Consider the following 20,583-nt stretch of genomic DNA (forward strand, 5'->3'; position numbering starts at 1 on the left):
GAAGCGTAACACCGTTTAACACCATTTAAAATCCCTGAAATGAAGTTTGTTGTTGATGTGTGGCTGCTGTGCTCAGGGAAAGCTGAGTGGGTTATGTGGGAACTTCGACCTGAAAACGGTGAATGAGATGCGGACACCCGACAACATCGACTCTCCAACGCCGCAGGAGTTTGGCAACAGTTGGACTGCAACAGAGGTACAAAACATTTTAACAAAGTAGCTTTTAAGGGGCAAATTGTGGTTTTAGCTATATCCTCTCATTTTTATAGTTTAATATAGCAGAGCATGTGTCCATGTGCCAAAACATGAGACTCACTCCTGCATCCAATGCCTTGCACATCTTCCACTTAAGTGACTTCTATACTGTGACTACAACTAAATTGATTGGGTAACTTCTTTGACCTCATTGTGACTGCTGCTCATGTAGGCATATGGAGTGTCAGGATCTCTTTTGCCTCTCTTCCAGCTGGTGCCTAGTGACTTGTTGGATCTACTTTTCTAATTAATTTATAAATTTATCATTTTCATTATTCAGTGATTTAATGACTTCATTATCATATGTCAGTAGGCATGATTTGTGTGTGTGTGTGTGTGTGTGTGTGTGTGTGTGTGTGTGTGTGTGTGTGTGTTCAGTGTGTGAACAGTCCGGACATCAGACACCCCTGCAGTCTCAGTCCTCTCAGAGAACCCTTTGCTAAACGAAAGTGTGCAGTCCTGCTCAGTGAGGTCTTCCAAGCCTGCCATGCAGTGGTGAGTTATGGTACATCAGGCCTCTAAGCTGATGTTTGTTTAGTTTAACACTTTAATTCTCATATGGTGCTTTGAAAACTCATATGTATATTTATTATGGGCCACCGAGTGTGACTTTAGTGTGAGAAATATTTTTTTACCTCCACAGTGCTCACAATTTCTCTGTTCTTTGCATTGTTGTATTCATTTATCGATACCTGTTTCATGATTATTTGCGGAAAGAAAACATTTTTTAATTTTCACAATGTTAAGTTTGTGCAGATGAAATATTTGTGCAGCGGTTTGTATGCAGTGTGTTCTGTGTTTTTGTGTTCAGGTAGATGTTACGTGGTTCTACATGAACTGCCTGGCAGACACATGTGCGTGTAACCGAGGGGGTGACTGTGAATGTTTCTGCACCAGCGTAGCGGCGTATGCTCAGCGCTGCTGCCATCAGGGCGTTCCTGTAGACTGGCGAACCCCCTCGATGTGCCGTAAGTCAGAGTGCAGGGAGGGAAAAATCTCATATTAGCACAGAAAAGCTTTTAAACCTCTTTAAGATAATGCTAAATAACTAGGTGTGTTCTTCTTCCTGCAGCATATGATTGTGAATTCTACAACAAAGGTATGGACAGACTCTTCAAATTAAATTAGATTAGATTGAATTTTATTGTCATTGCCTGTCACAAATACAAGCAACGAGATGCACGTAGCCTCTAACCGTACGCTTCTTCACTAGCACACACATGCACACACATCATCATCAGCCTTTTGTTTACATATGTGTGTATTAAACTCTAAGTCTATGAGCTTTCATTGCAGTGTGAAAAAACAGATATATTTGTTGTTTGGGTGCAGCAGTATGTGACTATGGCTTCAAATCATAAATCCATATTAAACTCTTATTGTTCCGTATACATTTTAATTTATTGTAATTTTTGGTTTAATAAATCTGACATGTTTCCAGCCACCTTTTCAGCCACATGTTTTCACAGTGTTGCTCTGCTAACGTGTCCTCCTGTCTTCAGTTCTTGGTAAGGGCCCGTTTAGGTTGATTGCCCACAGGGATCAGACATCGTTGCTGACAGCCAGCAGATCCAGTGGTTCAGTGTTCCTCCAGAGCGACCCTGGGGCCGCTGCTGGGGTCTTCACCCAGTTCATGATGACTCCAGGCCTTAGCAGAAGCAGGCCACATGGTCAGTCAGCATTGTTCACACTATACCTTTCACTGCCGAACTAAAGTGAGAATGATTTGATTTTTCTGCTAAACACCTTTTCAGTAAGTTTGCCCTTTTCTAAGCTACCAGGCCTCATACGGTTTGTACTACTGTCTGCTTCCATTGTGGCAATCATTTCATAATACACATTTGGTTAACACAGACAACACAGGAACTATCTTAAAATGGAGTATTTACAGGCCACGATATTAGGTAAATAACAATTGAGACTTAAGCAGGTCAGAGTTGGGAATAATGTGAGGCTGCTGCTATAGCTTTTGTGATGTTGCCCAAATGATGATTAATAGTAGAAATGTATCAGTTTGAAATCAAAACAAGTTATTTACCTTATCAGATAAGAACAAAGTAACTTGTAGTGAATGTAGGAATCTTAAACTACAGTGTCACCTGTCACCAGATATCAGCTGTTCACTCTTCCCTTCTCACAGCATCATTACATTCTGCTGCTCAGTTTCCTGCTATAATTTGAGAGTCAGACAGTCACACTTTCTCCTCTTCCTCTGTTTCTGTTGTGTTCCACTCTGTTTGGAATGATCAGAGTATTGCAGTGAAAACACTGATGCAGGAGATGTTGGCTTCCAGCAGCAAACAGGTTCAGGGATCAGATTGCCAAATGCTAATATAGCAACCTGAGCTTCAGCCTGCTGCAGTAGCAGTTTGGCCAGCCAAGACTGGAGCAAGCTGGTCTGTGTGTTCACTGCATGTGTGCTGAAATACTGCAGCATGTACCATTGAATCATATGTACAGTAATTCTGAGACATACAGAACTGCATTTTTGAGTTGAATTTAGTTGAATTGGCTTCTAATTTGTTATTTAAGTGGAAAAGAGTGTTATTGGGAAAGATCATTTAAAACGTGGTAGGAAAAAACTGGAAAATAAACAAAAACTCAACAATTCAAATTATTTGATAATGAAAATCATTAAATCATCACAAAATTATGTCACATATTTATTTGATTCTTGATGTTCTATTTGATAATACAAAGAGATTAAATTAGAGTTTACCAAAAAGAAAACACATTTAAAAAAAATCTGGCACACCTTTTCACATCACAAATTTGTCCTGTAAACTATTTTTATTTATTTATTTGAGGTGACAAATAGCAGAAATTAGTTAGTTAAGATACAAACCGGACCTTTATCAAATATTTATACAACAAAACACAGAAATGTTGTGCTTGAACTCATTTTCACATAGATCTTGGAATATTGGTAAATATTGATATATGATAAAGTTATTTTTGCAATTTACTACGTCACTCAGCTTGAATAAATTTATGCTCTTATCCTGCTAACTATGGAGGTGCTGGTATCTGATGACTCTTTTTTAATTTTTACAGACACATCACGGGTTTCCTTTGAGGCAGCGGACAGGCCAAACTACTTTTTGTATGTGAACCCTGCTGGCAGTCTGAAGCTAGCCAAGTGGGAAGAGAGTGAGACATTCTGGGACGGAGCCACGTTTGTCCTCCACAGGAACACTTGGATCCCTGGATATGACTCACTGGAGTCCCACACCAAACCTGGATTCTTCCTGCACGCAACACCACCTCACCTCTACCTGCTTAAATATAGACACAACGTTCGCTTTCGCAAAGCCACAATGTTTAAGCTGACAGGTCAGCACCACCGCAAAGTCCAACTGAGATCATACTTATAAATACTGCGCTTTTAATTGTTTTCCATCATGTTTGCAATGTGATACAGTCGTGAATATACGTTGAACATTCTAGATGTCTATAGATTGTGGCCATTGAGACAAACTCACAGGTCATGAACGGCCCTGAAAGTTTGTTATTAATTGGTCTTTTACGTCTGAAACATATTGATGTAAACATATGAATTTACTTGCTTCAACTGGTTAGACACACCCACCAAGTATGAGTTTCAGTGAGAGTATGGCCTGTTGTTATTAGGTGTTTTCAACTCAGCGCTGTTGCTGAGATTAGAACACAGCAAACATTTCAGGAACGGGTCTTAAATTGACAGAACTTAAAATGGTGTGTCCATTTACCAGCTGCAGTGGTAATGCACAGTGTGCACATTGGTACTGCAGCAACAGAGAATAAGGGATTTCAAAATTCACCCTAAATAAATATGACAACATGGATATTTTATTTTAAGTACCCTTAAACCTCATCCAGCCTTTGGTGTGGCTTCTGTTATCCTTGTCCCATAATTCTTTCCTCTCGCAAGGGGTCAAACGTCATCATGCTGTCATTAAGAGATCAGGGTGATCAAAGCTGCTAAAAATATGGTGGCATTTGATTTAGTTAATGGAAAAGGTGTAACAGCCAATAGAAGATTAGATTTCATGCTGACAGCAGTGAATGCTGTAAAACATTCAGGGGCCCCGGGATGACATCCAGGCTTCACACAGACACTATGTGTCTAAATGAGTGTTCACGCCACTGAATGTTTTTAGTCAGTCCACATTTATAACCTGCTATATTCTGATGTTCTGCACCCACAGTAATGTTTCTTGCAGATTGAGGTGAGGTTTTTATTATCAGCAATGTGTGAGCAGCCAAGTTAAGACCACCAGGTGTAATTTGACCAGTGGCAGGCCATATATCTATTTGTCGGACACAGTCACTTAAGTGCTATACTCCTGCTATTAAACCCGCTTCGAATAACCTCACCATGACACTAGGTCTACAGGCTATTGTCATTTGCTGTAACCACCCCATATTCACAGACAAAACCTTTATCGAGTGAATAAAGTGATTTAACACAAGGCACATCAACTATGAGTTACAATAACTGATTGCGTGAGACTTGAAGACATGAAACCATCAAGGTTCTACCACTATTGCAGAGTATGACAGGATACTGTATCAAAAATAGACATTGCACATCTATTTGTGATGCAGTATCCTAATTCAAATCAATTACATTACCATCACGTTTAGGCATAAGACAATCACGCAAGCAAAAGTTTGTAGATTTTGGAACATTGGAACAGAACGTTAGCAGAGAGTTGATTGAGCAGTGTTCCACCTCAGTTCTATACATTTTCTGCTCCTCAGGTTCCTGTGATGTAACGTTTTATGTAAATATATTGCTATATTTCTCATCAGGCCTTGGCCCAGAGTCCCTGCCAGGTCCTCGGTGCCAGTGGAGGTATGATTCCTGCGTCAACCCCTGCTTCAAAACCTGCAGCGACCCAACGGCTGAAGCCTGTGTCACCATTCCACAGTAAGACCTTTGACCTTTGGTTATACGGGTCATAGAGCAGGCTTATTTTAAACCTTTGGAATCTAAATTAATATTGCAATTTAGTTTTTCATTGCATTTTTTTTTGTCCAATCTACTCTTATTCTCTAATGTGATAGAGGTCAGAATTACATTTTTTGGGACTGGAGCCAATTCTGGACCCTTGTTGGGTCTCCAGTCTAGACTAACCAACACAGACAAAGTCAACTCATTCAAATGGGGGGAAGAAATTCCAAGGCTAAAATCTTAAAACTTTGTCAAAAAGAACTTTAATTGTTTATTGTCGTAGGTACTTAATTTACACATTGCCTAAAGCTGGGGCACATTTTACACAAGCTATAGAAGCACAATGCTGCTTTGCTATGTTTATCTTTCACTCTTGGTACTACTAGAAGTCCTGTCACTGAGGATAGTACAGGTAAACCTGGTTTATATTCAGAAAAAACATACTGCCAAAACAAAAACACTTTTATGTTTACTTGTGAACCACTGTATTGTGGGTTTTTATATCTCTGTGTTATTTTCTGTACAGAGTGGAGGGCTGCATTCCTGCCTGTCCCCCCCACATGGTCCTGGATGAGGTCACCCATCGCTGTGTCCATGTAGAGGACTGTGAGTACCCTGTAATTGGAAGTAAAACCTCTTGAGGACAGAATATGTTTCCATCAATACAAAATGAAGAGCAACTTAAGAATAAAATGTAAATCCTGATTATGCACCACAGTCACCAAAAGTAAGGACCTTGGACCTAGAGACACCTGTGTGTGTTTAACTTGGCTCTTCTCTAACGCACATTCAATTGACTGGTTTCAGGCATTATAGCTGCAGTGGCTGTGCCGTCTGTAACACCCTCCAGTGCTCCATCAACTTCTGCATCGGTCACTAATGCAAGCACTGCTAGCGTTGAGACCCATTTCTCCAACACAACTAAAGCCATTGTCCATCCACATACTGCCTCTACCACTCCAACCACCTCCACCACCACTGCAGACATCGTCCAACCACACACTGCCTCCACCACTACCACCACCACCACCACCACCACCGGAGCCACCGGCCATCCACACACTGCCTCCTCCACTACAACCACCTCCACCACCCCTGGAGTCATTGTCCATCCACACACTGCCTCCACTACTACAACCACCCCCACCACCCCTGGAGTCATTGTCCATCCACACACTGCCTCTACTACTACAACCACCTCCATCACCACCGGAGACATCGTCCATCCACACACTGTCTCTACAACTACAACCACTTCCGCCACCACCACAGCCATCGTCCATCCACACACTGTCTCTACAACAACAACCACCTCTCCCACCGCTGGGGCCATCATCCATTCACCCACCGTCTCTACCACTACAACCACCTCCACCATTGCTCTGCCAGCTGTTAGCACACAGACCACCACACATAAGGTTCCACCTGCCCCCGATATGCCCACCCAAACTATCTCCACCTCTCCCTCTGTGCCTCCAGAGATTCCCAGTACAACAACATTGCCATCTCCTCCAACTGCACACCCTGCTGTCAAGCCAGAGTTTGCCAAAGTGCCTGAAGTCCCACCCATCACTGGAACAGGTACAACAGGGTGGATGAGCAGTGTTCCTAGCTCCACTTTTGGTCCTTTTGACTCCAGTCCATTCAGTACGAGTACTCAGCCCTATTCCATGACGGCACTATTCTGGCTCACATCTGCCACCAAGCCTCCCAGCTACCGGGAACCACTTATTAGTACCACAGCCTCCCTGCCATCTTCCACTAAGATACCAACCACAAGCTCTGATCAGTGGCCAACCACCACCAGTGGCCTTCCTGTTATCCCTGTACACTCAACCAAGGAGGCCACAGAGGCTACAACACAGTCAGCTCATACTTTGATTACAACCACTTCCAGTCAAGGTCCAGCTTCGGTTTCAGAACCTTCTGTAGTTACAGAGAAGACGACTGTACCCAGCACGGCTACTGCTGTATCCACAGACTCCAGCACAAAACCTGTAACAGTAGAGAGAATTTCACCTGCGACAACTACTTTAACTCCCCCTGGAATTCCAAGCACAATGGCTACAACGCCTTCACCTGTCCCTTCCTGGTCTCCAGTCGAAACAACAACAGTACATTTGACAGCAACAACTTCTGCAAAAACCAAAGATTCAGTCACACCTGTTGCACATTTCACAACACTCAGAACAACACCATACACAAGTTCAGAGACAAAATCACCACCCATCCCTGTTGGTACCACTGAGAGGGTCTTGCACACCACCCCCTCTAAACTGGCAACTGCTCCTGAGTTACTAACTTCAACCCCAATCTATGTTGCACCAACTTCAGCTGCATCCACGGCATCTATCTCACCCACATCTGATTGGCAAACAACAAAGAAAGTGACACCTACATCTACTGCATCTGCAATATCTGAAACTACCACAACACCGTTTACAGTCTCACAACTGAAAATAACGGACACTGCTCAGCTTTCCACCTCCACAGCCCATGTTGAAAGCACCTCCTGGTCTGCTGCTCACCCCACAACAGAGAGAACTACTCAGACCACAACTGCAAGACTTCCAGATGTTTCACAAATAACTACTGCCACGACAGGACCTCCATTCCCAATAAAACCAACTATAATGCCATCGTCCTTTACAGAAACTACGACCATACCAGTATCACCAATTACAGAGGTGTCCACCCAGGCTCCATCTACAGTGAAAACCTCTGAACCATGGCACCCCCCTCATTGGGAGACAACCACCACACCAATCTACACCACCAAAGATATGAGTAAGCCCGACGTCACTTTGGAAACTACTACTTCTGTTGTCACTTCCACCAAAACTACAGAAAGTCCTGACCTTCCAGGAACAACACAACCAGTTGTCACCACAGCTACGTCATCTGCAACTGCAGCTGCTGCAACCACTACATCCAAAATCACAGGTTACCCCCAAACATCATCTTCAGAAGTCACAACCCCCTCAACCAGAAAACCAGTTACACAACAGCCTCCAACTGTGCCTGGCGCTCCTGAGACACCTCTCACAACTGTCCCCACAAGTGCCCCACTCACAGTTACCACAACCCTTACACCCATCACGGTAAAGCCTGTCACAGAAACAACACCAATGATTGGAAGGGTTGAAGTATCAACTAGCTCAGCAACCACTCCATCACCATCTGTGTCTCTGCTACTCACAACCACCTCCACCACAGCAGCCCCGGCCCCTACAACTCACCCACCAGTAACTACCCGACTGGTGTCCACTGCAAGAGCCACACCAGATTCAACCACAATGAGTACACGGACCACAATGTCCAGGACAACACCTAGGGTTCCTGTGACAACAAGGTTTACCTCCAAAATCCCGGTGACTGAGAGGACAACTACCAGACCAACTGCAACAAGGGTTACCCTGTCAACAAGTCCTGCAGTGGTCACCACCAGATCAACCACTCTTGGCCTGCCAACAGTAACCTCCAGCCCTGGCACAACAACTGTGCATGGAACACCACCCACTAGTGTTCAACCAGCTGCTGAGGTGGTCACTACAGGAAGCACTACCAAACACAGCTTTGTAACCACAGCAGTTCCTAGTCAGGAAGTCACAGAATCTATAACAGAACAGGTTCCAATGGAACCCACCAGAGAGTCATCTTCATCAGCGAAGGTCCTTACAACGAAAGAGACAGATGTTTCCCCATTCACAACCAAACCCCAGACACCTTCACCAAGCCTGATTTCCACCCAGGCACCAGGCAGTGCTGCGACTCCTGGTGCTGCTACTACGACTCATCTTACAGCGACAACAGCGCTCCATACTAAAGAGTCAGACATATGGGATCATACTAGCGCAGAAACAACAACACCTCCTGTGTCTCCATTCAAACCAATGGAAACAGCAGAGGTCACAACATCTACAGTTACCTCAACGACAAGGATGTGTACTGTAAGTTCATGCATTATTTTCTTTCTTTTTAGTTTATAGATTGAACATATTGTAACGGGACATATTGTAGCTGAAGACTGTAGTACTGACTTATACTATTATTTTGCTAAGATTTTCATCCATCAAATATTCATTCTGTCTGATTTAGTTACAAGTTACAAAGGAAAAAACACAAAGGAACATTTTAAATGTGAAGATTCAAGTTCCCAGTGAGTCCAAATATCTGTCTACCTACAAGTTTTAAGTGATTGTTGTGTTTGTCTCCAGCCTCCATATGCAGAATTCATTGATGAGTGCACCAAGTACATCTGCGTCAACAACCAGCTTGTACTTTTCAACAAATCGCAGAGCTGTCCCTTCTCCTCCGATCCCCCAAACTGTGGCCTGCTTGGTTTTGCTGTACTAATCAATGGAGACAAGTGCTGCCCACAGTGGGACTGTCCATGTGAGGGGACCACACACAGACACACAACCCCCCCCCCCCCACTGTTTCAAATTCTCAACATTATTATTTCGGCTCCCTTGTGTTTTCCAGGTCGCTGCTCAGTGTTTCCAGACCTTAATGTTATCACATTTGATGGGAACATTGTTGCAATCTACAAGGCTGCTTCATATATAGTGGCCCAGCTACCCAATGAGACTGTCAGCATCCTGGTTCAGGAGTGTCCTGCTGACTCAGAGTCACCAGTAAGCCAATGCCATTCTTTCCCTCTGGAACTCCCCTTCTGAGGCAACATCCTTTAATTCATTAATTGTTCATGTCAATTTTCATTTCAACAGTGTTCAGTTGTATCTGCTGTCTAACCCATGTTTGTTCCTTATTATTTCACATGTCACATGACACATTTACTGTCAAGAGCCCATCCAACACCAAAATGGCGAGGCTTTTAATTGAAAAGAGTCTGTGGTCACATTGTTTTTTTTGTCTTGTTTTGATTTATACCATAATCTGTACTCGGTTCCATTGTGCAAATTTATTTGAAACAATGATTTTGATAAAATATTATGATTTTTGTCACCGCAACTGGCCAAGGTTTTAAATTGGTGATTGGCCTCCACAACTCTTTGTCATGTGCTGTAGGTGCAATGTTGTTTTTCTGTGAGGGTGAGCAACACAATCTTGGATGCTACAGATTGTTACCTATTTCAACCCTAATGTTTTCCCCTCTTTCTGAAAGCTTCTGTGGAATTTCACCAACTTGTGCCTGGTGGCACTCAGTATCACCCACCAATCGGACCACATTTTCATCAACAGACTGCAAAGGAGGGTAGGGGGCACTCTCTTCCTCTCCTCATTTCTACCTCATATACTGTATACACTAAAGCATCTACACGATAAAGACAATGTGAATATCAGAATTACTGTGCACAATACTCTGATGACTCTGATGACTTAAGCTAATGATGTTTTTTTTTATGTTACAGCTTTATGTCAACTCAAGGTATGCCAAACCAAGATTCAAAAAGTATGGGTTTGAAATCTACGACACAGGCAACATGTACCTGATCCGGAGTCCAGCTGGTCTGAAGCTCCAGTGGTACCACAGCACCGGCATGATGGTGATCGATACTGACAGCAACAAGCTCCAAACCATGGGCCTATGTGGTATGAGTTGCTATTGTGTTTACAAGCAGTGCTGCTCTGCTCTTAGTCATGACCTTAACATTTTTAGATTTTTATGATTAAGTGGAGAACTTGGCTATCTTGCAGGGAGCACACGGTGGCCATGTGACTCCTAAAATGCGTAATGCTGCAATGCAAGTTGCTTTGTATTTATAATATTCAGAGGTAGATACTGTATGTCCCAACAAATTATGTTTCTATCTGCTTGTTGTGCCCTTCCCTCCACCCAGGTTTCTGTGATGGGGATCCAACCAATGACCTGACTTTGGCCAATGGCACCATTGTAGGTCAGAGGGAAGACCCAGCTGTTTTCATCGACAGCTGGCAGGTTCCCAACACCACCAGCTACATCAGCCACAGCCGCCGCCGCGAGGTCAACTGCTCCACCAGTGACTGCTCCCACTGCCTGGCCATGCTGCAGGAACACTCCTTCTTCCCTTGCCATGCGTTTGTACGTTCATTATTCCATGAACTAATTACATTAAAGCATCTATTCGGCACATATTTTCACAATTGTAGCTGTTGTCAGCTAACCAGGATCCAAACATTAAAAACGCAACCACAAATGGTTTCACTTAAGCTGTCAGGCTTTGACCACAGCTCCACTGCTCCACATTGCCTCTTTATACCCTGCTTGCTATTTCTTAGGTTTTTCTGGTTATTCAGACAGTGTTTCCCAGCAGTATGAAAATCCTTAATTCCTAAATAAGTAACTTTTTACTACGCAAAATATTCAGGCACGCAATTATGAAAATATAACTGATGTAAATTAAGAGTAAGTAGCGTATTGCTGGAGGACTGCATGATTGTCCATGCCATGATATTGTATGTGCTCCTGCATGTTTCACAACAAATAATAATAAAAATCAATAGCCTTAAATAAACATTTATGCCAATTTTAAATTGCTTTCAGGTCTCACCCAGCACTTTCTGTGAGGTTTGGGTCAGGGATGCAGATTATGTCAACAACCACTGTGTTGCGCTGGCTGCTTACGTAGCCTCCTGCCACAAATTCAACATCTGCATTGAATGGAGGAGGCCAGACTACTGTCGTAAGCTTTGTACAATGAAACACTCACAGCTGCTCTTTTGTGGCCACATCTGAGAGAATGACAGTAGTGTCTCTTCTCCTGCAGCCTTCATGTGTCCTGACGCTCTCCGCTACCAGGCCTGTCTGCCGGCCTGCACGGCTCAGTCCTGCCCTAACCAGGACTTTGATTCTGACCCTGACCAGTGCTCAGGCCTCACCGAGGGCTGTGTTTGCCCTGAGGGGACGCTCCTCCATCGGCCTTACTCTGCCCTCTGCATCTCCCCTGACAAGTGCGGTAAGAACCCAGAAGTTGAGAGCTTTCTGTAAATAATGAGAGGAGATCATAAATAATGTGGATTGTAAATGAAAATGAGAGAATGATGGAAAAATATCTGTGTTAACCCACCAACAAAAATGGTGATATGCATATGTCTCCAGCCTGCACTGATAGCGCTGGTGTCCCTCGTGCACATGGTGAGGTATGGAAGGCCTCTGTGGATGGCTGCTGCATGTACCGCTGTGACAATGACACCATCACCCCAGTGGAATATAACTGCTCCAGTGTGGCGTCCCCAGTGTGTCGCCGAGCTGGGGAGACAGTCATAAGCATGGCCGATGACACCAGCTGCTGCCCACAGAAATTCTGCGGTCAGGACACGTTTTTCCACTTACAAAATCTGCCCTTATTGAATATTCGTCACTTAACAGCATATTATGTCTGATTTATATAATACTTTTCTGTTGTACAAGCGTAGTTGTAATGGAATCACCAATGTTTATCGTCAAATCCAACTGAGGTTGTTTTTTGATTTGAAGTGATGGAACAAATAAAGACACATTTGCATATTCCATATCTCAATATTCAAAGTTAAGACAAGCTAATTCATTGCAGTACCAACTGGCTGAGCACAGCCCCAATTTTTTTTTTTCAGTATTGATAAGTGATGATGTGATGTTGACATGTCGGACTCTACAGTGTGTAACCAGAGCTTGTGTGACCTGCTCCCTCCTGAGTGTAAATACGGGGAAAAGCTGGTGTCGTACTTCAGACAGAACTCCTGCTGTCCAGACTATGTTTGTGGTGAGTCCTGTTTCTGATCGATAAATGAGAATGTTTTCAATCAGAATGAAAGATCGCAAATTAAATATATCACAGCGTTTTTGATGTATTTTTTCAAATTTATTTATTTATTATACTTCACAAAAACTTGATAAGTTGTGGTTCCCTCTTTTGAAGGTTAATAGTCCCCTCTTACTGTTCAAGACATGTGTGTGTGTGTGTGTGTGTGTGTGTGTGTACAGAGTGTGACCCAGAGCTCTGTGAGTTGGATATTCCCTCCTGCAGAGAGGACCAGACTCTAATTGCCACCAAAGCAGATGGGAGCTGCTGTCTTGCTCACATCTGCAGTAGGTTCATTTTTATAAGCGTATTTTATGAAAATGTAGGAGATGGTTCACAAATGAATAATTTCTTTGATTGTGTTTTCTCAGTTCATATGAAGTGTGTGTTTCTTGTAGTGTGCTTGGCCTGTGCAGCGCCTCCAGCCTGCCAAGATGGCGAGGTGATGACTGTGGATGGAAACACCACAGACCGCTGCTGTCCTGCCTACCATTGTGGTTAGAATGCAGACACACACACACACACACACACACACACACACACACACACACACACACACACACACCTACGTATACAGTATATCAGTCAATCTTGCATTCATTGCTGTTTTTAGCTGAGTACATGCAATATCTGTACCTGTGTGTGTGTGTGTGTGTGTGTGTGTGTGTGTGTGTGTGTGTGTGTGCATGTGCAGTGTGTGAGCCTTACAGGTGTCCTCAACTCAGTTGTCCTGATGGGACGTCGGTGGTGTCAGAGCCCACTCCAGGTCGCTGCTGTCCTAACCAAACATGTGGTACGACTCCTCTAACCTACTTTCTAACAGGAGATGGTTAATGATGTGTTTACTTTATAACAAACCTGTACACGCTGCCATTGGATGCTAAAGCATGGATCATAGAAGTTTCAACATTTCAAGCTTCGCTAGTAACTAAGGTTACTCATAACTACACACAACTCACACCACATTTAAAGTGCTTTGAAGGTTATTGAAAGAAGATCGAGTGACATCTGTTTGTTGGAGCTGCTTGTGAAAGTGTGTGAAAGGCACTTAAATATTTTGTTGAGGGGGAGCTACTGTCTCTTAATAACTCTGTGCCTGTTGTAGATGACGTGGAAAGGTGGTGATTATGTTGAATGAGAGAACATGGTTGATTATATTGATTATATCTGCCCTTACTGACACATTACATCTGGCGCTATGTTTCAGGAATCATCACTTGAAAATAACGCAATCCAAACAAACAATTTAATAGATTATTGGCCATGAACACGCACAAATATTTGTTCCATCTGTTGTAATTTTGCTGAAGTGTGAACTTTATGAGTATTCATGCTTTCTCTTTTCAGAATGCGCCTGTGACAAAATCCCCTCCCCGAAATGTAGCCTGGTATGTGCCAGATATACAGGAATATACTGTATTTCTGTTTGAATGTTCAATTGTGTTTTTTAAGTGTGATGGATATGTTACATGTGACATGTGAGCACTCTCGCTGTCCACAAGCTTGGTCACATTAAATGATGTTCTGCAGGGAGAAACCACCCAGCTGGACCGCACTTTCCCATCCGACCCACAGGACAAGTGTGCCTGCAGGAGATACAAGTGTGGTGAGTACTACTGATAGAACTTCATATATCAGCTGTGAAGCTAAAAATCAAAAAAGACCACAAACAATGGTACTCGCAGGTAATAAGAAGCAGAAAAGGGACAAATGATATAAATGAAAACAACATAATAAATAGTAAGATGTAATTTTACTTTTTTAAAGTGGGAAGATAAAGGATGGTTGGAAGGAAGAACAGAAAATCTGAATGTGGCGTGGCCTTTGACCTCCTTTTTCTCCTCTCTTCTCCAGTGAGCGAGGCGGTGTGTGTGTATGGTGAAAGGGGTGTATTAAGGCCTGGTCAGACCCTTGTGGAGCACGGCGAGGATGGTCTGTGTCACAGCAGGCAGTGCAGCCACAGCCTGGACCCAAGCAGCGGATTCCACCTACTGCGCACCAGCAGCACCAACTGCTCCGCTCAGTGCCAACCTGTAAGAACGCACGCACGCACGCACGCACGCACGCACGCACGCACGCACGCACGCGCGCACGCACTATAGGCTCTGAGTATGCAGGGCTGGACTGAATGAATCTTTTTTATTATCTTGACTTTGTTTTTACTCCTCTTCTATATCAAGTGTGTATTGTTAATGTGTGTATTTCAGAATCAGATCTATATCTCTCCGAAGGACCAGTCGATGTGCTGTGGTGTTTGTAAAAATATTTCCTGTCTCCACAAACATGAAAACGGGACAACGATGCTCCATAAGGTCAGAAGAACACACACACACACACACACACACACACACACACACACACACACACACACACACACACACACAGGTCTTTGCTGATTGCATTTGTAAATCATTATTTAATCAGAAAAAAATATTATTACAGTGCCATTACACTGAGCATTTTTTTATTTATTCTTGAGCAAGAGCTTCATCAAACACAAATGAGTCAACAATGAAGGCTTGTAATCGCAGTGCTTAGTGTTGTTGCTGTTGCCGTTTGCAGCCTGGGAAATCTTGGGTGTCAAACTGCATGAAGTTTGACTGCACAGACACTCTGTCTGGACCCACACTCATCTCCTATAACTTCAGCTGCCCCCCCTTCAATGAAAGTGAATGTATGAAGGTGAGGATGATACAACACAAGCACACACACACACACACACACACACACACACACACACACACACACAAACACACAAACACACACACACACAAACCTGCGCGTTTTCAATTTTCAAATTTCAATTGAAGTTTCTGGTACAATTGATCAGTAAACCCATACAGTATGTCACCCCTAATTGTGACATGACTCTTTGGGGTGACACGTTGTATGGGTCTGGTCAAAGCACAATTAATGATTTCAGCACTGGATGGCTACAAAATGAAAACTTCCAATTTATTCATTTACTTTTTCATGTATGTTTCTGTTTAACAAACACATGCACAGTTTTTTATTCATTTCTGAATTTAAGAATTTCTAATCTGTGAAACTCAATCAGAATCCAAAAGAAATTACAAAAATATTGTGCAAATCCAATTGAAAATGTAATAATTAAAAAGATGGACGGATTTGACGGGCATCAAAACCTGACAAAGTTGATCATTGATACTAAATAAAAGCAAATAGAGGCTTCAATCTTAGTGTCAGCCTTTAAAAACATACTTGTTTCCTGTTAATTATACTTGGTTGTTTCCTGACACACAGAATTACAGAAAGAGATGCTTCTGTTGTTATCTTTTATTCAAATATTTTGACTTCATTATCTTCTCTCAGGTTGGTGGAACTGTAGTAAGTTACATGGATGGATGCTGCAAGACATGTGAGTATCTGAGCAGATGGTAGCAGCTGTATTGTAGTTAGCGTAGAGCTGTAGGCTGCAGCAGACACTGAAGAGCGCCTTCACCTGTCGCTCAACATGTTTCCAACATGTTTGCCCTTCAGTTTGTCCGTGTCAGTCCAAAATCCTCAACCAGATGTTTTAATTGGCTCGTGCCTGGAGCTGAGCTTTTGTTTGCTGTTTATTCAGATTAGAAGGATCTGTCAGTGTGCTTTTCAGTGAGCGGCAATATCCAGTTAAAAGTTGTGTCAGTAAAAATGGCACCAGATTCCTCTTGTACAGTGTCAAATGACAAAAGGAGCTGTCACTGAAAAGCATCGAGTGGGTTTGTGGTTTATGTGCTGCAGCTTACCATCATGTACCAATCCCACCAGGTACTGGATACCCTCTGTTCCCTTTCCCCGTTAGCCCATTGACTCCCACAGTTAACACAAACTGTGAACGAGGTACCAAAACAACAAGGCTTACCAGCGCCATTGTTGATATTCAACAATGTACTCCCTCCCAAAAAAGAACAAACACAATTAAAACTCAAAGGAGACCCGACAGTTTGACTACGAACTGTTCCCCTGTTCAGAACGTCCTCTCAACTGTCATCTCCTCTCGGCCTCTCTGAGTTTATACATTTAGAAAAATATTCTGCATGGAAAACAGCTAAAAAATGTCAGATAATCAATTCTCAAATAAATTCTAAATAAATGTGAGCGTATTTATTTTAAAAATAAAGTGTAGCCACATTTGCTTCGCCTCCTCAACCCATGATATATTATGTTTAGCTTGTGATCACTTAAAGCTCACCAGAACCAAATCAGAATCAGAATTATAAATGTTGGATGTAAATAACAGCATTCACAACAATCCACGCCTTACTCTTAAAAGAGGCGGGACTACAACACCTTGGGTGGTCTGAAAAATGATGTCACACTTGAGAGGACAACAAGATGCATTGGCCCCTCCTCCCTGTGGATCATGTACATGACAGCTAAACTCTCTCCCCATTTAGCACTGTCTGGGCAGTGCATTGTTGATTGCCAACAATGTACTGTTGGTAGTAGGCAAGTAGTCTGGCATAGACGTCTGCATGTGTCAGTAGTTACTGAAGTGGGCTGGTGTCTGGGTCTGTCACTGTGGAACCTGTAGCCGCTGCAGAAGATCTCCATGGCTGTCCAACCAGGGGACGGCTGGTTGGACAACTGAAACAGCAACTTAAACAGCTATGTGTGGCATTTACCATGAGTTATTTATCAGTAGAGAAACCAGGATATCACAACATGATTGTTCGTCTTTGGTTACTGTAATATCCTCAAATAAAACCGCAGCACCTCTGGCTTGGTGGTCTTTGTAATCTCAATGTAATTAAAACATTTGGATAACAGTGCACACTATCACTTTAAGAATGTGGAGGGTTTGTTATTACATTACATTACATTACGATCATTTGGCAGACGCTTTTATCCAAAGCAACTTACATTACATTACCACCCTTCGCAGAGGGGGGAGCAATTGAGGGTTCGGTGCCTCGCTCAGGGGCACCTCGGCAGGGACTCGGACCCGCAACTCTCCGGTTTCCAAGCAGAAGCTCTATCCACTGAGCTACTGTGCTATCTGCGCTACTGAGCTATCCACTGAGCTACTGCCTCCCTACGGCCTCCCTGTTATCAAGGAATTCTTTGTTTTTGTGTATTGGGAAATGATAGAGGAGAATGTTGAAAACAAACATTCAAACCCACCTATGTTCATACCGGCTTAACACATCTTTCTAATGAAATCCATGTAAGGTGGTTGTTGCCTGGCGGATATGGAAATTTCTCAGTTAAAGCTTTTTTATCCCTTTATCCCCTTCCCTGTCCGGCTGGTGTTCAGTCTGTGGGTGCTGGACTTTGGATGGTGGTCGGTTGGTATCTGTGCATTTCCAGGATATCATCATCCACCATGTATTGTATAAACCAGCTCATTGGTCTATGTTAGACCATACATCTTGGTCTTTCCTTTGAGCTGACGCTGGAAGACCTGTCTCACTCTCTGGAGGTACTTGCTTATTGCTGTCATTCTTGCTGGGTCTGTTCTTCCACAACAAGCAGTGCTAATGCTCACAGAGATAGTGATGGCAGGAAGTCAAAGACCAGGAAACAAGCAGGATTCATGGGAGAAGTCATTGTTTACTTTATTTTAATGATTAATGCGACACATAGCCATTGTGAATCTGTGATCTTTGTGTGACTGAGAATTTTTACATTAAACTGTATATATTTAAAAAAAAAATAGGTTTATATTACACGGTGGTCTTCTGCAGTGGCTACTACTATACTACTTTCCTATACCAAGCTTTGTGTAGTTTCTTCAGAGTGACAAATGTAACAATTTCTGGACACACTGTATGTTCTGCGTAACTAGGAAGCTTCCTCCTTCCTTACTTCTTGTTTAGGAAGCCTCCTCTTTTCTCGTTCGAGGAAGCTCACCATAATTATAATTTCTGTTTTTCATTCCTTCACTTCCTTCATCTACCTTAACCTTTTACAGCTTCTGTGTGTTCTGAATGTGTCATGTCTCCTTTCCTCCTCCTCCTCCTCCTGCACCTAATCTTCTTAATTTTGATTGTCTCTCCTCAGATGTTTTGTTCTGGATGCTTCCTGCTAAATATCATTTCACTGGTTGGTTTAATTTGTTGTTATGTGAACAGGCAAAGAAGATGGGAAGTCGTGTCAGAAAGTGACAGTGAGGATGACGATCAGGAAGAATGACTGTCGCAGCAACAGGCCGGTATGTGAGCTGTTCATGAAAGTTTTAGAAGTAATACTTACAATATATAGCCATTAAAACAATACAAGCTAATACAGCTGTTAAATATTTCCCCTATTCTGTAATGTTAAAGAAATGTTGAACCTGAACACATGAACATTCAGTTTTAAAATGTTTAAAGCTTTCAACTCTTAAATCTGCAGGTTAATATTGTGTCCTGTGATGGGAAATGTCCCTCCGCCAGCATCTACAACTACAACATCAACACATATGCTCGCTTCTGCAAGTGCTGCAGGGAAATGGGGCTACAGCAGCGCTCTGTGCAGCTCTACTGCAGCGGCAACACAACCTGGGTCAACTACAACATACAGGAGCCCACTGACTGCTCCTGCCAATGGTCCTAAACACACACACACACACACACACACACACAGACACACACACACACACACACACACACACACACACACACACACAGCATTCGGGACCATTGAAATGCATTCGTACAGTGAGAGATGAATATTGAGCTTTGATTGACAGGACTGCATGTCTGACTCCACCGGCAGTAGAACTGTTTTACAGATTATATTATTGCCTCTACTGGTATGGAGGTGGTACTGCAGACAAATCTAGTTGTTAATTTAAATGCAGCACTGCCAGCTCCCTGCACACTCCAGCACACGTTTATATAAGACAGCGTTGAAATTAACCCTTGGTCTGTGAGCAGAGGAGAAACAGAATTTACATATTTACATAATTGTTATGCTCCCTTCGGAAAGTCATCATTCCAGCCAGAATTCCACACAATGTGCCTTGTGTAAATAGCTCAGTTTCCTCTTTGTTGAAATGTTTAGCAGTATCAGATTTTTTTTTGTTAGATATTTCACAGTTAGAGAGACCAAAATAAACTGTATATCCAGTGATATGAAATATACTTCATATAATCAATGTTAGTGAGGTGTTGCAGATTTAAATCCAGCTGTATGTGGAGCACTTTATTTATTTATTGTTTGATAGAGCACAGCTGTTCTGATTTTATGGGGTGCAGAAGTGAAGCATTTGGTGCAAATGAACAAACAAAATTTGTATGAATACTTTTGGTTTTGGTTTTTTGTTGTTATTTTGAATGAACTGATAGGAGAGCTGATTGGCTTTCAATTCAGAGGGCTTGATGGTGTATTATACAGTAGATGCACATCTCTCTGTGGCATAAATTATTATTTCAATGTGTTTGTCCATATCAAACAGACCCACTTGGAAAGCAGAGTTAAAACGATTTGTATCATACAAGTGTACATTTGCATTTTCAATAAATATTTCCTTTGGAAAAACTAAACTGTAGTTGCACAGTGAGTGGAGTTTTGCAATTTTGTGCTACACGCCAGTCAGCCTCAGTTTAAAACAGCAGTCGGTACGTTTGTGGAGTGGAGTGAGAATCTGAACGACTCCCTCCACTCAAGAACATGAGATTTGATTGACAGTTGAGGTAGTGTTTCCCATTATGGTCATACATTTTTTGGGTCGTTCACTGA

General features: G+C 42.7%; 1 protein-coding gene across 1 annotated transcript in view; it reads left to right on the forward strand.

Annotated features, from left to right (window-relative positions):
- The window catches only part of otog (otogelin), a 42,128-nt gene extending 21,787 nt beyond the window's left edge, over window positions 1-20,341 (forward strand). Inside the window, exons 25-53 of the mRNA XM_076147044.1 lie at window positions 77-196; window positions 634-750; window positions 1,067-1,223; window positions 1,328-1,354; window positions 1,758-1,925; window positions 3,310-3,588; window positions 5,050-5,167; window positions 5,718-5,797; window positions 5,999-9,141; window positions 9,409-9,586; window positions 9,677-9,828; window positions 10,320-10,409; window positions 10,567-10,747; window positions 10,996-11,216; window positions 11,679-11,817; window positions 11,902-12,090; window positions 12,234-12,443; window positions 12,772-12,876; window positions 13,098-13,202; window positions 13,314-13,412; window positions 13,610-13,708; window positions 14,263-14,303; window positions 14,446-14,521; window positions 14,770-14,948; window positions 15,123-15,227; window positions 15,478-15,597; window positions 16,249-16,294; window positions 18,993-19,072; window positions 19,255-20,341. Of these exons, the coding sequence (XP_076003159.1) occupies window positions 77-196; window positions 634-750; window positions 1,067-1,223; window positions 1,328-1,354; window positions 1,758-1,925; window positions 3,310-3,588; window positions 5,050-5,167; window positions 5,718-5,797; window positions 5,999-9,141; window positions 9,409-9,586; window positions 9,677-9,828; window positions 10,320-10,409; window positions 10,567-10,747; window positions 10,996-11,216; window positions 11,679-11,817; window positions 11,902-12,090; window positions 12,234-12,443; window positions 12,772-12,876; window positions 13,098-13,202; window positions 13,314-13,412; window positions 13,610-13,708; window positions 14,263-14,303; window positions 14,446-14,521; window positions 14,770-14,948; window positions 15,123-15,227; window positions 15,478-15,597; window positions 16,249-16,294; window positions 18,993-19,072; window positions 19,255-19,455 (6,825 nt within the window). The 3' untranslated portion in view covers window positions 19,456-20,341. The remainder of the gene's footprint in view (window positions 1-76; window positions 197-633; window positions 751-1,066; window positions 1,224-1,327; window positions 1,355-1,757; window positions 1,926-3,309; window positions 3,589-5,049; window positions 5,168-5,717; window positions 5,798-5,998; window positions 9,142-9,408; window positions 9,587-9,676; window positions 9,829-10,319; window positions 10,410-10,566; window positions 10,748-10,995; window positions 11,217-11,678; window positions 11,818-11,901; window positions 12,091-12,233; window positions 12,444-12,771; window positions 12,877-13,097; window positions 13,203-13,313; window positions 13,413-13,609; window positions 13,709-14,262; window positions 14,304-14,445; window positions 14,522-14,769; window positions 14,949-15,122; window positions 15,228-15,477; window positions 15,598-16,248; window positions 16,295-18,992; window positions 19,073-19,254) is intronic.
- The last annotated feature ends 242 nt before the right edge of the window (window positions 20,342-20,583 follow it).

Source organism: Genypterus blacodes, unplaced genomic scaffold (assembly GCF_046128005.1).
Source record: "Genypterus blacodes isolate CSIRO-AG114 ecotype Tasmania unplaced genomic scaffold, CSIRO-AGI_Gbla_v1 ptg000036l_1, whole genome shotgun sequence".
Classification (NCBI taxonomy): Eukaryota; Metazoa; Chordata; class Actinopteri; order Ophidiiformes; family Ophidiidae; genus Genypterus; species Genypterus blacodes.